At 39.3% G+C, this 15,942-nt stretch overlaps 1 protein-coding gene across 3 annotated transcripts in view; it reads right to left on the bottom strand.

The window, feature by feature from the left end:
• rhobtb1 (Rho related BTB domain containing 1) overlaps positions 1-15,942 on the bottom strand; it is a 42,331-nt gene that overhangs the window by 14,758 nt on the left and 11,631 nt on the right. The window contains exons 1-3 of one of the 3 annotated variants that reach the window (XM_007897120.2): positions 11,135-11,214; positions 4,177-4,380; positions 2,857-2,960 (exon numbers count right to left, since the gene is read on the bottom strand). In XM_007897120.2, coding sequence (XP_007895311.1) covers positions 2,857-2,960; positions 4,177-4,368 — 296 coding nt within the window. In that variant the 5' untranslated portion in view covers positions 4,369-4,380; positions 11,135-11,214. Of the gene's footprint in view, positions 1-2,856; positions 2,961-4,176; positions 4,381-4,602; positions 4,633-11,134; positions 11,215-15,942 lie in introns of those variants that run through there. The other 2 variants (XM_007897126.2, XM_042336772.1) reach the window with 2 other exon arrangements.

Raw genomic sequence — 15,942 nt, 5'->3', positions numbered from 1 at the left:
CTACTTCTGTTATATTGCAAACTCTCAGCAAGGCAAGTTGACAGGTTTGAAAAATTTAAACCAACATTTAAATCATTATGTAAATCTATGCAACAACCTTGGACCTCATTAAATCTCATTGAAACACCTTGACAACATGGGGAGAAGGATGTTATAGCTGGAATGGAGGAAATAGCAGTAGCATTAATGCATTGGGGAAAGGGGAGGAGTTGATCACAAAAATTGATCGAGAATGTGCCTTTAGGTTATAATATCACTTGTTCAAATCAGCACCAACATGACACCAACCCAAAGATGAATCTTGTTCACGTTGCAGCAATTGCAACACACATAATATATCTGCCCCTTTACAGCAACAACAACTTGGATTTATATAGCGGCCTTCATGTAGGGGAGTGTCCTGGAGCACTTGACGCCGAGCCAGGGGGAGAGGTAACTGTAAGCACGATCAAAAAGGATTTTAGGCGGGATTTGAAAGTGGGGAGGGGGCAAGGTGAGGAGTTGAGGGAGAGTTCCAGAGTATTGGAGTATAGTGACTGAAGGCACAGCCATCTATGTTGGAGCAGAGGGGAGGAGGGACAAACAGGAGGCCGGGTAACAGATTGGATATGTAGGGAGGTGTGAGGGCATGAAAACAATTTGATTTCAGGATTTGAAAACGAATGAGAGGATCTTGACATCGATCCGTTCAGTAATTGGGAGCCGGTGGAGCCTGGCAAAGACTAGTGTGATGGGGATACAGAGTTTTGTGTAGATGTGTATCCGCAAGACGGAGCTTTGGATTTACTGAATTTTGTGTATGGTGGAGCTGGGGAAACCGTGTTGCCGACATTCAGCTCCAGGAAATTTGTGCTCATCCAGGCCTTGATATCTGTCAAACAAGCTGACAGGATACTTCCTCATTGGCTCAATTGGTAAATCCACATTTAGGTTCATGTAAATTATAAAAATGGATTTTGTAGTCATTCACTTATTAGCCTTTGAGACACAAAACAAATTTTAAGTCACTTCAGATCTAACTTGAAAGAAAAATCACAAAAAAGTTTTGAAAAGATTCAAGTTAAATCTAAATTGCTCAAAATCTTACTTATATGGACCTTGTTTTATTGAATATCTTAGATAATCCTAATAAGCATATTAAAGCACATCTCCTTCCTTGAGATGTTAGATCGAAGTTATAAATTCCCTCTGCAATGGCATGACCATTTGGCAAATAATCAATCATTTTCAAAAATAATTTGTCTACCAAAATTCAGGAAACTTCATATTTATTTGTGTAATTTAGTGAAAAGAGGAAACTATAGTCTTGATGGCTACTTACTTTCCCACAAAAATTGTTGGACTTTTTTCCTTTTTAAGTTTGTTTTGCTTCATCCTCCATTGAAGCGACTGACTTGTGCTGGGTTTCAGTTCCATGTGTCTCTGTATCTTAGCCAAGTGGCCATTCTTCACAACCAAACCTGATCCTCCTACCCAGCATACACTCATGCAGCTTTCCAGCAATGGACAGTAGATAGTGCTCAGAAGCAGGAATGATTTCCCCTTGCTAACTAAGGTATTAATGCCAATCAGTAATGCTCTGTGTGAAACTAACTACCTCAGCAAAGACCAGGGATCAAAATTAGGAGCCATTCGGACTATACGGCTTAATTTTGTTCTACACTGCAGTATTACCAGCCATCGGAAGAGCAGATTTATTAGCTTGTAGGCAAGATACTGGGGGAGAGGGAAATATATAGTGTTGTTAGAACTCATGTCTGCATCACAAGCAATTAGTATTATTGGTTTCAACATAAATAATTGGATAACATTGGAGACTATTTGTTCCACACTTATAACAATATAATGGTAATCCTTGCATTTGATATAGCGCTTTTCAGTTATAATAGGAAATCATTGTATAAGCACAGAACAAAAAGCTGTTTAAAATGCTGACCGTCTGAGGAATTAGAGGTTAGAAACAAACGATCTATTTCTGACAATGTCATTGCACTCAGGAATTTTTTTTATAAAGCAGCACATGCAAGTCCTATTTATAAACATTTCCAGATATCAAACATGGTCTCATATTGTAGTCTGCATTTAAAGTCACACTGAATGAAGGTCACACTGAAATGAGGTTTAGAAACTTATAAATAGCAACAAAATGCTTCATATTAGAAATGTTTACGTTATCTTACATTTACCAAAATAATTTTTTTAGTCAAGAATGCTCAAAATATTATTTATAGAAATAATGGGCATAAGGTCCAAGTGCCTTGTTTAGCACACATCAAAGTTACTATATTTAGAAACACGAGGATTTCCTCAAGTAATGGCTTATTTATATTTTGCTCTGCTAATCTGGATTTGTTCAATAACTCCAATTTTACTTCTGCTCCTTTGAAGGGAGAGGCTGATGTTCTGCAAATGTCAATGCATGTGCAGTTTCCAGTAACAAGAGAGGTTTGGAGGAAGAAAGCCATTTGGTCCTTTTGATCTCATTGTTCCAGAACACCCAGCCATACAAGTTCCCATAGTCATCAACCCATTAGTGACTTAGATCACCTAATTTAGCACACACCAATGATAAAATGTGGGACCTTACTGATTTGTAAGCCTCAGTTCTACACATAGCGTATTAATCTAATCGGCCATCAATGAAGTACTTCCTTCAATTTAAATGTGTTCATTCTTTAGTTTGAAATGTTACATTTTCTACATCTACATCTGAACATTCAGAAGCTTTAATATTCCTACATTAGGTTACTTGTGCAGACATGTTCTACTCATTTTGTATTTCTGATTACTTATCAAACGTATTACATCTTGTAAAACTAAAACATGTTTCTGCAAGGTTTCTTTTTTCTTTTTTACCTGCCATATGCAAAACGCCTGTCTTTATGGTGGTCACCAAACGTATCCCACAGCCTGAGCGATATGCTAACTTCATCTACAACATCACGGGAACGTTCAAGGACCTAAATGTAACCAACAGTTAATGTGATTGAGTTAAGCAAACTTCACTTTGGTATTTTTCCACCCCATATTTCAGTGCAATACATAAATATTGCTCTTGGAGACTAATTCATATATAATATATATTATATATACAATACACCAAATACAGGAAACAATTATTCTGTAATTGTAATTGAGCAAAGAGAACAGAATTAGTTCCAATTGAAGTAAAATAGTTAATATTTGGTACTCTATCAATCTGATTTTCAGATTATTTTGTTTTTGCAGTGTTGCCTATGATCTATAAACTACGGTACATTCAATGAGGATTTACTAGTTAAGAATCTCAAAAATAGCTGCAAGAATATCAAATTTCTTATTTTGAAATAGTTAATTCTGTTACAATATTGAAAATATTACATTTTGTTTTAAAACTTCTGTTTTAGAAGACATTTTTACAGTCATAAAAAAAATCAGACAAATATTGGCTTAAAATGGATTTTAAAATTCTACATCTTTATGCATTTTTCTTGCCAATTTTCTTCCCTCCTTTCCTGAATACGTTTTACTCCTTTTCCTTTCTACTGGGATATGATGCACTGAACCAGCGGCTTCCCGTGCCTTGCTAAAATAGCATGATTCATGCATCAGTCTCAACAGTAAGTGGCAGCAGGGAGTTCAACCTCAAGAGCATTGTAGCGATTACTGATCTTGTCTTCACCCAACATACACTTTCCAGCAATTGACAAATTGCGACTAACTGGCTGAAATTTCTCTCCATGTTCTAATTGACATACCCACCAGCAAACCTCAATCAAGCCTAGGACCCTTTCTGGCTGAATGTCTCACTTACTCACTACACTTGCTGAGCTAATGAAGGGGGATGATTTCTTAATTTTTTATTCAAAAGTAGAGACATTTTATAGCAAGACATTTTATATGTAAAAAGGTGCTTCTTTAATTGTTTTAGAATTTATATTTAAGACTCTTATGGTACAAGTTGCAGCTAAAATGATATTAAAACCTTTGCATTAAGCTACTTTTTGAAATAAATCAATGCACTACACTGGTCTTCTAAACCAGCTAAAACTCTTCAATGACAAGTACCACTTTACAGGTCCTCTGGAACCAAAGAAAGTGATTATTTTTATAACAGAATGTAATGTCTGAGAAACAAAATTTTACTTTGTATGAATGATGTAAATCTTACACTTAGGAAAACAAAATTATTCTTACCTCTTGGCAAACACGATATTGATCAATTGCCCACACGGTGGGGACATGGGTGGAGAGCAGTTGGTACTGTGTCAAGGTGGCATTGCATGCTCTTGCACAAATCAGTCGGGTCTTTCCGACAGCATTGTCACCAACTACAACACACTTGATAGTTTCAACATTAGGCCGTTCGTAATCCATACCAGTATCCATTTATGTTAAACTCTGTTGGAACAAAAAATGTCAAAAATAGTAATACATATTGCAGAAATATATTTCATGATCCTAAAATTATCAAAATCAGAATTAGCACTTAATTAAACTAAAGTAAAGTTCAGCTCAATACTACAGCATATTATAAACTATAGGCAAATGTTATTAATACTGTACTTTTTTTAGTTGTATGAAGGCCAATATTAAGCCATTACTATATTAACATAACTCAACTGTTTTAACTTGGCTGGATTTATTAGGTTCACAGAAGCGGAAAAGGGTGGACAGATGTATACTTCATCCACATTTTGTTGACGAAAACCTGCAATCCACCTTTATCGGCCCACAGAATTTTGTGCTGATGATGAACACAGAAGGAACAAACATATTGAAGTTGTTTTCATGTTCAAAAATATTTCATGGCTAAAAAAAAATCCAATTCGGCAGGAATACAAATCAGGAGGTCTGAAGCCATTTTCACCTAATTTGCCCTTGTGGCCAGGGACAACCATGGCTTCACCATATTTTACACAAATACCGATATACTTATTGTGAATTTTTTTTACCGTAAGAGCCATCCACACAATAAAAGTAATACACCTTATACATGGAAACATACTCATTATATTATTGAAAACTCTTAAAACATCTAATATTGTCAGAAAATACAATAATATACTGCTTGAAGTACTATTTACTTGTGACTATACTTTCCAGCTGGTTCACTGCCCTATGTGCTTCTGGACTTCTATCGCAGCTTACTTGGCTGTATAACAAGGATGAGTTTAAGATTTAGGGTTTTATATTAGAGAACTATGAATACAACCTACAAATCATCACCTAATTTAAACAGAATGAGGATTTAAGATCCTGAAATACAGTACTAAATTATTTGTACTGAGCTACAGTACATTATTTATATTATAAGTTAATTGCTCTGAATATGAATTAATCAACAAGGTAATTCCAAAGGCACCTGTTATTCTAGCTCTATTTTCTCATACCCCTCCATTCTTCTCTGGTACATTGTACAGAAATTCAGTCTCTAAATCAATCCACTGAGTTAAACAAACCTTGCACCAGACACAAGGATGGTAGTTGTATGATACCCTAACAGATAACAGGAATATAGCTCCAGGAGAAATCAATCTGCTTTTGTTTTTAAATCAATTTTAGAAACACATTTAACAGATGGTTCCACTGAGCAGCAACACTGAGACAAAATAATAATTAATCCTCAGCGGTCATAGCAAACGGGTGTTATAATTAGATGTTAAATTCTGTTGTGCACTCTAGTTGTAATAGTGCCCAAAATAGAAAAACTACTTTTCATGGATTTTTCTCTCCCCAGTACATAAATTTGGAAACTAGTTTATTCTGCCATTTAAACGTTCTGCTTCACCAGATTGATATTGTTGCCAATTTAGTTTCCCAAAATGTCTTTTTATAGAATTAAGATAGCACCCTTCATAGACAATGCATTAGGTATTTGAACTTCTTGTGTTTCTTATTCAATTAAGTCAGATGTCTTCCATTACTTTAATCAAGTGGAGGCATTTGTATAGTGAAGTTACCTATTGGTGTGGGTTTACATTCCAAGATGTAGTATCCCAAATTTTCCATAGTACTTAATGCATTAAGATTTTTGCTTAACTGCAGATTAAAAACATGCAGCAAAGCAGCAGAATACAGGTGTGTAACCCTATTATTTTAACTATTTTGGTTTTGCTCTAACTACCTCAGGTTTATGGCCAGGTCATGAAAAAAGAATATTGAAGTCAAGTTCATTTCATAAAGTATTTTATAGCCAAAAATGAAGGAAGACATTCATCCCATCAGTCACTGTGTCTTAAGAGATGAAAGGACACTGCGATAACCCACTTTCAACACTGATCACTTTTTCCACCATATCTCTCACCTTGGTATGTACAAAAGGTTCATTCTATTCTATTAAGTGCAAGAACTTTTGACAATCTGCACTTATAATTGGATAGTTCCAGTAGGGTATCTGGCACAGCTCAGATACAATGGGCCAAATGTCCTCACCCTGTGATAAAATTTCTGATTCTATAATCGGAAATTGCCACTTTGTCAACATCGTGAAAATTGAAATAATGCTATCACTTCATTATATCTTAGCAAGTTTTAGTCTCAGGACCTATCTCAGCTTTAATAGATGTGAAAAGTTATAAATAGGACTACGGATAGATCAACTTGTAATCAAGAATTGTCAGTAATTAACAGTGTCAGAAGCACAGAGAAGAATAGAGTATTAAAGGGAACGCAATTAAATTTGATTTTTAATGCCATAACTATGTGAATTATTGGTAGTAATAAAATCTCAGTTCTGATAAAGAGTCAGGGTCACAAAAGTCTTCAACTTCAAGATTTTTAGGAATATGTTCTATCAACACACTTATCCCCAAATGGATCCCAAGCAGACATGCCTCCTGACTATCTGTACAGCTGATGTTTCCTAAAAGTGAAAGGTCAAAAAATGGGCACTTTCAGTCAGTGATCTGAACACAATAATAATTATGTGCAGGATTATTGACCACTGATTGAAAGTGCACATTTTTTGAAATCAGATAGGAGGTTGTATAAATATAAACTTGTAAATTGTCTGGTGTGTAATTCCATGGCAATTGGTACATTTTGGGAGAGTTCTGTGATGTGAACCTTGTTTATTCCCAGTATGCTGTGCACAATTGGCTGCCGCGTTTCACTGACAAAATATACAGTCAATTCACTTTACAGTGTATTCTGTGAAGCGCTTTGAGAGTCTCAAAGATGTGATAAGGTGCTATATCAAACGCAAGGATTGTTATTATATTCCAGTATCAATTCAACAGGGAGAATAGCCATAATGCTGTTAAATTAGTGACAGTAGTTTGTTCTCGAGCCAACAGTCAAGCACAGAGTGAACTATTATTGTAACTGTGAATTCTCTTGACTCACACATTTTCTGTAGCAACAGAGGTTTTAGTGCCTGTGGTGGAATCATAACCTACAGATCGGAATTGGGACAAATGCAACACTTCATGGAAAGTGGCACAGTTTTTTTTTTAAATTGCAGTTTATAACCTTGGTCAGATAACAAAAAAAACTGATGGACAATAATCAACCTGATTAATTGATCATTCACCTCATGTCTGTTTGTAGGATCAAATGGTTGCCACATTCACCCACAAAAAGCAGACACTATGCTTAACAGTAATTATTTGTGGATTTTAAAACATAACTTTGAAACATTTATAAAGCGGTATAAAAATACAACTTCTTCCTTTAAATTCCTTTGATCTTCAAATCCTAAGAGTTATTTATATTGAACACATTAATGAAAAACATAAAATGTCACTAAAATGATTTTAGATTGTTAAATATGTGATAGATATCTATGCATATTCCTGGATTTATCAGTTTTGTTCTTTAACTAGTTGTTTTGAAGTCCACAAGAATGCTCAAAGTTTATTTTAAAACTGCTTTTCCCCTGTAATACAGAAGGTAAAAGATAAGCATCAAACAATTCCTAGTATGCAGTATACACCTCTACAATTTTCTAATATTAGTAGATTTGGGAATTGTGGGCCCTTTTTAAACCAGTATTCTATGAACCAGTATTCGAATACGCCAATTTTGCAATGCAGCAGTGCAGGTCAACTTCAGGCCCAAGCAGTGACAGAATTGGGGAGTTACAGAAAGGTCAATCTTTACAGTGGTTAACTAGCATGGCTAGTCAATGATGTGATAGTGTTAAAGTGTTAAATGATAACTATCAATGTTTATCCTGTATAATAATAATGTGGGAATGGCTGCCAATATATTTTACAGCTTCCACCAGAAGTGATTCCTATAGAATGTGATGAATATACGTCTGAATACATTTCCAGAGTGATTGATAGATGGTATTCTTCTCATCCATATAATGAATGAAGAGACAATGAGACAGTAATTTCTAAAGTACAGTATATCAATTTGTTAGAATTGATCAATGCAGTAAACTTATTTACTCTCCAGAGTACAGTAATTTGGACAATTTAAAAATTTCTGATCATAAAATTCCACCCTTGTGGAATACATACCAATTGGTTTCTGGGGAAAAATACATACCAATTGGTTTCTGGGGAAAAATCTTTCTGTACAAAGTATTTCCGACATCAGCACACTCTACATTGTTAATAATTGACAAGTCAGCTTTAGAAATTCACCTGGGTTTAAGATGATCACATTACATTGAGGGTAAAAGCGGATTACAAGTTTGCAACACAATTGAAATGTTCCAATATCATTAAAAATGAAACTGCGAGAGGGAGTCTCAACAAGTTTGTAATTATCATAACCTCAATATTATGTTAGCTGGACACACTCTCATCTACTTCACCGTTCACCACAGCACCACTCAAACGCTGACAGCATCAGCATCCAAGGCTGCACTCTCCACCTCTCAAAGCCAGTCAGGAGCCTCAGCGTTCTGTTCGACCCTGAGCTGTCCTTTCTTCCTCATATCCGCGCCACAACTGGCACCGCCTTCCATCACCTCCGAAGCATCGCCAGACTACGGCATTACCTCACCCCTCACGCTGCTGAAACTCTCGTCCACGCCTTTATCACCTGAAGGCTGGACTATGGGATCTCTCTCCTCGCCGGCCTTCCCGGCACCTCCCTCCACAACCTGCAGGTCATTCAGAACTCTGCAGCTCGTGTACTGTCCCGCACCAGGCTTCGGGACCACATCACTCCCTCCCTCGCTCGCCTTCACTGGCTTCCCATTCCCCAGAGGATCGAATTCAAGATCCTCATCCTCACCTACAAGGCCATTCACGGCCTTGCTCCCTCCTACCTCTCCAACCTACTATCCCCCTACTTAAATGCCCGTACCCTCCGTTCCTCTGGCTCCGGTCTGCTCCACAACCCCTGCCCCAACCGCCCTACCATCGGTGGTCGGGCCTTCAGCCTCTCAGCCCCTAGGCTCTGGAACTCCATCCCCCAGTGCCTTCGTCGTGCTTCCTCCCTTTCCTCCTTCAAGGCCGGTCTCAAGACCTTTCTCTTTGACCGAGCCTTCAGCTCCCCTCTCGACTCTCTACCCCCTCCTCGCTCCCTCCCTTCCCTCCACTCACCATTTCCCCCCTGCTCAGATCCTGACCCAACTGTCCAGCGCCTTGGGACGTCCTCCCGACGTGAAAGGCGCTCTATAAATTGAATCTCGTTGTTGTTGTTTTATAATTTTTTATTGGTTTGCTTCTTGTGAATTTGTCTATGTAACTTTTACCCTATAATGTCAATTATAGGTGTTTGTCTTCCATCACCCTCAAATTTGTCTCTTTTGTTTGCATCTTCAAGAATTGTTCCTGACTTCCGTTCATAAATTTCCATCTTGTGTGTGTGAAATTATTTATCTGTTGAAAGGGAGAGCTTTGGTGACAAACAAGATTCAGTATGTGGTTTAAGCATCATAATTACTATTCCATATCTATTTCAGCAACAACAGCTTTGAACGATGTGTTCCAAATAATGTCATCTGAAATTCAAAGCAGGGCTGTTCTCAACTAGATTATTTATAAATATATATATTACGCATTGGACTTTTATATATACAGTGTTTTTCATGTTAAGTATGTTGTTTATTTTGTAACCATCTTTCTTATGCAACAATGTTGGAACCAGACAAAACTGGGGGAAAACAGAGGTCAACAATGTTTCTTTTTTGGGGTTTATTTCAGTTGTATAGAAGTTAACGTCATAATAAAACATATTCCTAATTACAGCGACACTTCCATTCCACGCTTTAAAAATAGTGGTCGAGGAAGACTGAAATTGCCAGGATTTGGCACTCTTAAAGGCGTGGAAATAAAAAGAGAAATGATGTCCTGCCTCACTTTTTTTTTAAAAAAGCGCCTTCACAAGTCACAAGTGCCCGCGCATCCAAACTGGCTAATTTTTTTCTTTTTTTTAAAAAAAAGCACTTTCCAACCAATCTTTGCCTGAAAAATCTGACCCAAACAAAACAAAACAAAACAAAGACGGGGAGGAGGTGTGTGTGTGTGTGTGTGGGGAGGAGGTGTATGTGGGGGTGACTTTTCTATGAAAGATTTAAGTTGAGCTCAGTTCTTTCACCCATCGGCACACAGGGACTGACTGGTCGGGGTGTGTGTGGTGGGGGGGGGGGGTGTGTGTGGGGGGGGGGGGGGGGTGGTGTGGGGGGAGGCTGGAACTTGGGCTCGGGCTTTGACTTGACTCCGGGACAGGTGGCGGCTGTGCGCTCTCTGTCGTGTTGCCACAGTAACACACAACAAGAGCGGAGTCCATGAGCCCCGGTGACAGCGGTCAAGACCGACGAACCGTTAAAATGGAGCCTGAGAGCGAGGGCACCTGGAAGCTCGGACACAAACACACACACACAACACAAACACACACACACACACCACACACGCGACGCGCGTCCATTGTTTGACCAGCGCAGTCCCGGCCGCCGCCGCCGCCGCCGCCGCGCTAACGAACTAACGGTTTTGTTACCGAATAACACCCCCCACCCCCCCCCGGGCGCGCCGTGTTATTATTATTCCTGCCGGAATGATCAACCAAAAAGAAGTAGAAAAAAACGCACTGCTCTCCCTCCCTCCCTCCCTCCCTCCCGGGCACCGACCGTCTTTACAAAACTTTCAAAAAAAATTAAAATTAAAATAAAAGGGCAGGTCTGACGTGTCCGTATGTGTGTGTGTGTGTGTGTGTCCGTCCGAGTTCCTTCCTTCCTTCTTTCCTGCCTTACCTTTTCTCCCGCTGTCCCTTTCTCTCCCGAATATAACCGGCAGCAGGAGCGGCGACGCTCTTTTAACGGCTCTTTGCAGCCGAGTTCATGCCGCGCGCCGGCTACCGTCTGGATCATTTGCAGCGGTGGGTGGGGGGTGGGAGGGAGAGAGAGGACGGGCGGGCGGGCGGGAGGCGGCGGCGCGTGCCGGCGGCCAGTGCTGCCTCTGTCCCGGGCTGCGTGTCCCTGGGGTTGGGCTGAGTCACTCAGTGGTGGGGGGGGGGTGTGTGTGTGCGCGCGCGCGCGGGGGTGGTGGGGGTCGCGCGCGCCTCTCCTGTCCTGTCACTGAGTGGTGGTGGTGGTTGGGGGGGGGGGGGTCGCGCGCGCCTCTCCTGTCCTGTCACTGAGTGGTGGTGGTGGTTGGGGGGGGGGGGTCGCGCGCGCCTCTCCTGTCCTGTCACTGAGTGGTGGTGGTTGGGGGGGGGGGCACGTGGCTCTCTCCTGTCCTGTCACTCATGGGGAGAGGGAGGGGGGGGGAAGGGGGCACTGAACGCGCGCTCCGCTCCCGCACCTCGCCACGGCTCCCTGTGACGTCAGCGCCCACCGCTCCGCTATTTATAGCGCGCCATTTGGCTCCATTCATGAAAAGTCTGTCGCTGGGGCTGCAGAGCGGAGCAGAGCGGCGCGTCCTTCAGGGACCTACATACCACACACACACACACACACATACATAACATACTGTGAATGTGCAGCAGTATCCAACTGTCCTTCACGCCCTGAGCGCAGCGCTAACAGATTCTTCAAAGCAGCATCCTGCAGAATGCCCTCTCACCCCCACCCCCCCCCAACATTTATTTTATTAAATAATATCAATGCCCAATGGGAATATGATGCCCTATATACATATATATATATATATATAGTCCACCATTGTCTTCATACAAAGGACATCAAACCTCAGAAACTACAGTACTGTTCCTACATTCGCCATAAATATATGTTGTTGAAAATAATTAAATATGTGAAATTGTGCATATTTCTTTAAATGATTAATTATACATAGAATTCTAACTTAACGTCCAAAGGTACTTTCCGATCCAACGAGCAGAAAACCTATAAACAGGGAGGGGGGGGGGGGAATTTTCATTGTGCACTCTGTGGATCCTGAACTACTTTATCTGTTTAAATAGTAGTTTAAATTGGACAATATTATATGTGTTTGGTTTAAACGGTCACGTGTTGCTTTTTTAAAAAAAAATATGGTTAGAGCACTCGCTTTGCAAGTGAGAGACCTGAGTTCAATTCCAGGCAGAGGGCGAAACCTTGGGCAAGTTTCCTTACTCCACACAGAGCCTAATAATAATCCCTCCAAAACCCAAAAACAATAATTAAATTGGTCATTTTCAATCTACGACTGTTTGTGGGACATTGCTGTGCGCAATTGGCTGCCGCGTTCGCCCACAAATATACAGTTAATTCACTTTACAGTGTGTTCTGTGAAGCGCTTTGGGACGTCCTCCCGACGTGAAAAGCGCTATATCAAATGCAAGGATTATTATTATTATTATTATTATTATTATTATATGTCATTAAACTATCAGATGGAGGTATTGCTGGTCTACTCATTAACGAAAGGATCAGAGAGCGGAAAGCAAGCTGTTTGGTGTGTGTCAGGGGGTAGGGAGCGAGGGCAGGCTGTCAGCAGTCAGCTCCCCCACAAGCAGCAGCCATGCTATTGTCCCTTCTGCTCTCCTGTCACATTGTGCTACTGTTCCCTCCTTCATTCATTTCGAATGAAGCAAATGTATGACACCTTGTCACCAAGGGCTGCAATGTCAAGTTACATTAGAAAACAATGCTCCGCAGCCGTGGGCTCTACTGGGGCTACGTCTTTCACCCACAGGCATTAAAGGATTAGTGGTTTCTCCGTTAAATCTCTTACGCTGATTGACTGTGGATTGCAACACGAGTAGAGTTTTCATCTCTCGCGGCCAAACCATTTGATCATGCCTGTATTTTTTCCTGTTTTATTCTTTTCACAAATAGCACCTGGATTCACATATATCTTTATTATTTTCAATTCTTCTTCTGTACTCCCTTAAATCCCTTTTCTGACAATCAATAAATAAAGCTTGTTTTACATGAAGAGTACAACACTTCAAGACGTCATATGTTATCTTGTCCCTTTCTTGCTAAAGCAATAGGACATTAGCAAACTTAAACTTAAATTACAAGTTTGCTCAAAATCAGCTGCACTAAAATCAGATGCAGTAAAACTAGTATACTGCAGTTGAAGACATTGATTCATTTCTGAAACCATCTCCCAAAGTATTTTAGTGTGATGGTGGTGGTTGGGGGTAGAAATGCAGAAAGCCAAAACTCTGTTCTATTGCTGTCCCAATTTAAAGAGAAGCAAATATAAATTTTCTGAACTCCACAATGATGACATAATACAATCAATCACACATTGGATTACCCATCTCAGTGATAAATATTTTTAATATTTGATCAGTGATCTGTTTTTTCTCAAATCAATCTTACTTGCAAAAGAGGTGCTGTAGTGGAACAGTCTATTTACCTTAACTCTCCCTATTGTTAATAAACATCTGGATCTATTGCTTTAATTTTAGACCACTATAATAGTTTCATACATAACCAGTTTCTTATTCCCTTAATTATCCAACAATATATTGAAAAATAACTTTAAATGCAGTGACGATCCATACACCAGTTGAACTCCATAGAGTGATGGTGAATCGTATTCCTTTTTATTGACAGTTGACACTTACAATCTACGTTTGTTTTGGTTTGTACTATTTGCATATAGAAATGTCCTGTCACGAAGTGTGAATCATCTATTTTATTTGGGGTAATTATTGACCAAGTCACCGGGAGGAATTCCCTTCTCAAGATGCATGTGAAGATGTGTGATGGAATTTGTGGAGCATTAAAATAAATTTGTATACATGTCCAAAAATCCAAAGGCGTTTTGGGGGGAATTAAAAAACCCACCAATTAGATCATATTAAATGCTTAAATGAGTGATGGCTCACCATAAGCTCACTTACATAATATCATACTTTAGAAACCTTGGGTGTTTTAAGGATACTTTTAGTGCTGTAAACATGGATTAGAAGATCTTCTAAACATGCCAGTTTTTGGAAATTTGCTAGCATATATCAGTAACTCAAATTATTATTGTTTCCTCACCGGCCAAAGATTTTTGTCTTCTCATTTAAAACAGTGTCAAAGTGAACATCTGGGACATTTCATGTCATAGAGTGTGGCCATAACAATTTAGCGATTTGGCTTGATCTCCAAATTTGTGGGTGTATCACCTTGACATTTCAATATTTGCTGCCTCAGAAGGTGGTCAGAAGGTGGGCCTTTCTGTTTCAAAAACTAATGCAGATAAGACTGAAATTGACTGCTTTGATGACCTTTTAGGGCAATTTTTTAAGGAAATGACATAATTTCTGCTTCAGCATTTCATTCATTTTTAATTTGTGAATGACATTTTTCTGATACAGATATACTTGGGTACTATCTGTAGCTCATTGCTGCTCAGAGTATACATACATACTGGTATGATCAAATTCAGTAAACTCCCTGAAACAGACCAGATAGTAAGACAAGACAGCCGTTTGTTCTGGATGAATATAAATCTATATACATTCAGCTCATTGAAACACTGAGTATCTTATCAAAGTACCATTCAGAGCTGAAACTTACACTTGAAGCTGTGTTCTACTTAACATCTTATGTGAAGGGCAGCACATCCAATAATGTAGCACTAGCCCAGTACTGCACTGGAGGTCAGCCTAATAATAATGAACTGAAGTCTCAATGAGGGACAGAAAGTGCTACCAATTGAGCCAACTTGCCTTAAGGAGATGGTAAAAACAATTGAACTTCCAATTCCAAATAACTATCCAGTGACAGCTGCTGGAAAGTTCCCATTGATGAACATCAGGTGAGCATGTGACTGGGTTCAGCTGCCATGCCCATTGTGTGAGCTGAAACAGTTAGCCTTCTGTTCGTCACTCTTTAGGTTCACATGTGAAAATTAACCACTTGGGCAAAGTAATAGACTGAGATGCTTCCATGAAATTAATCCTAAGTAATTTAGTTTGGGGAAAAATAAAGGGAGGAGAGAAAATAACTCTGATAAAGGTTCGTTTTACAGTAAGCTGATTTGTGGACTCTGCCCCCTGTACCTGGTATCCCATAAGAATTAAAATTATACTATATTGAAGTAACACACATTAGTTTTGTGGCAGTGTTCAGACCCTGATCAGTAACCATTGTGCTTGTGTGTGTGCATATTTTGTCTGAAGACAGGATTGGGCTTGGCTGACATACATGCAACGGTTGAATAGGCTGACACAACCGACTGTCTAGACTCACACAATGAAGAATAGCTTCTTGGAAAAATTGCTGGAAGCCTGCCAGCACACATGAAATCATAACCCATCTTCTTCAAGAGAGGATAGGGAACATTTGAAAAATAAAGTAAAAACTGCAACTGCCTTACATGAAACATCTACAGTAAATTGTAGAATGCAATCCCTCTGCACATACTAACATTTCTACAACAGTAAGCAAGTATCTTTATTTAAATGTAGGTTGTTCTGAGATGCGACACAGATTTGTATTGAATTAATCCTATGAAAAGAAGCATTGTACTGTTCTTGGATTAGGAACCCATAGCATTACCCAAATTTGTGCAATGATTATTAGGTCAGTTTTTAATCCCCCCCCAACACATACACCAATTTACATATAATTGTTTTATATAATAATAATCTTTGCATTTGATTATAGCTCCT

The sequence above is a fragment of the Callorhinchus milii genome, unplaced genomic scaffold (genome assembly GCF_018977255.1).
Source record: "Callorhinchus milii isolate IMCB2004 unplaced genomic scaffold, IMCB_Cmil_1.0 Scaffold7, whole genome shotgun sequence".
Taxonomy (NCBI): domain Eukaryota; kingdom Metazoa; phylum Chordata; class Chondrichthyes; order Chimaeriformes; family Callorhinchidae; genus Callorhinchus; species Callorhinchus milii.
Note: the sequence above shows the minus strand (reverse complement) of the source record. Positions and strands in the feature narration are given on the sequence as shown.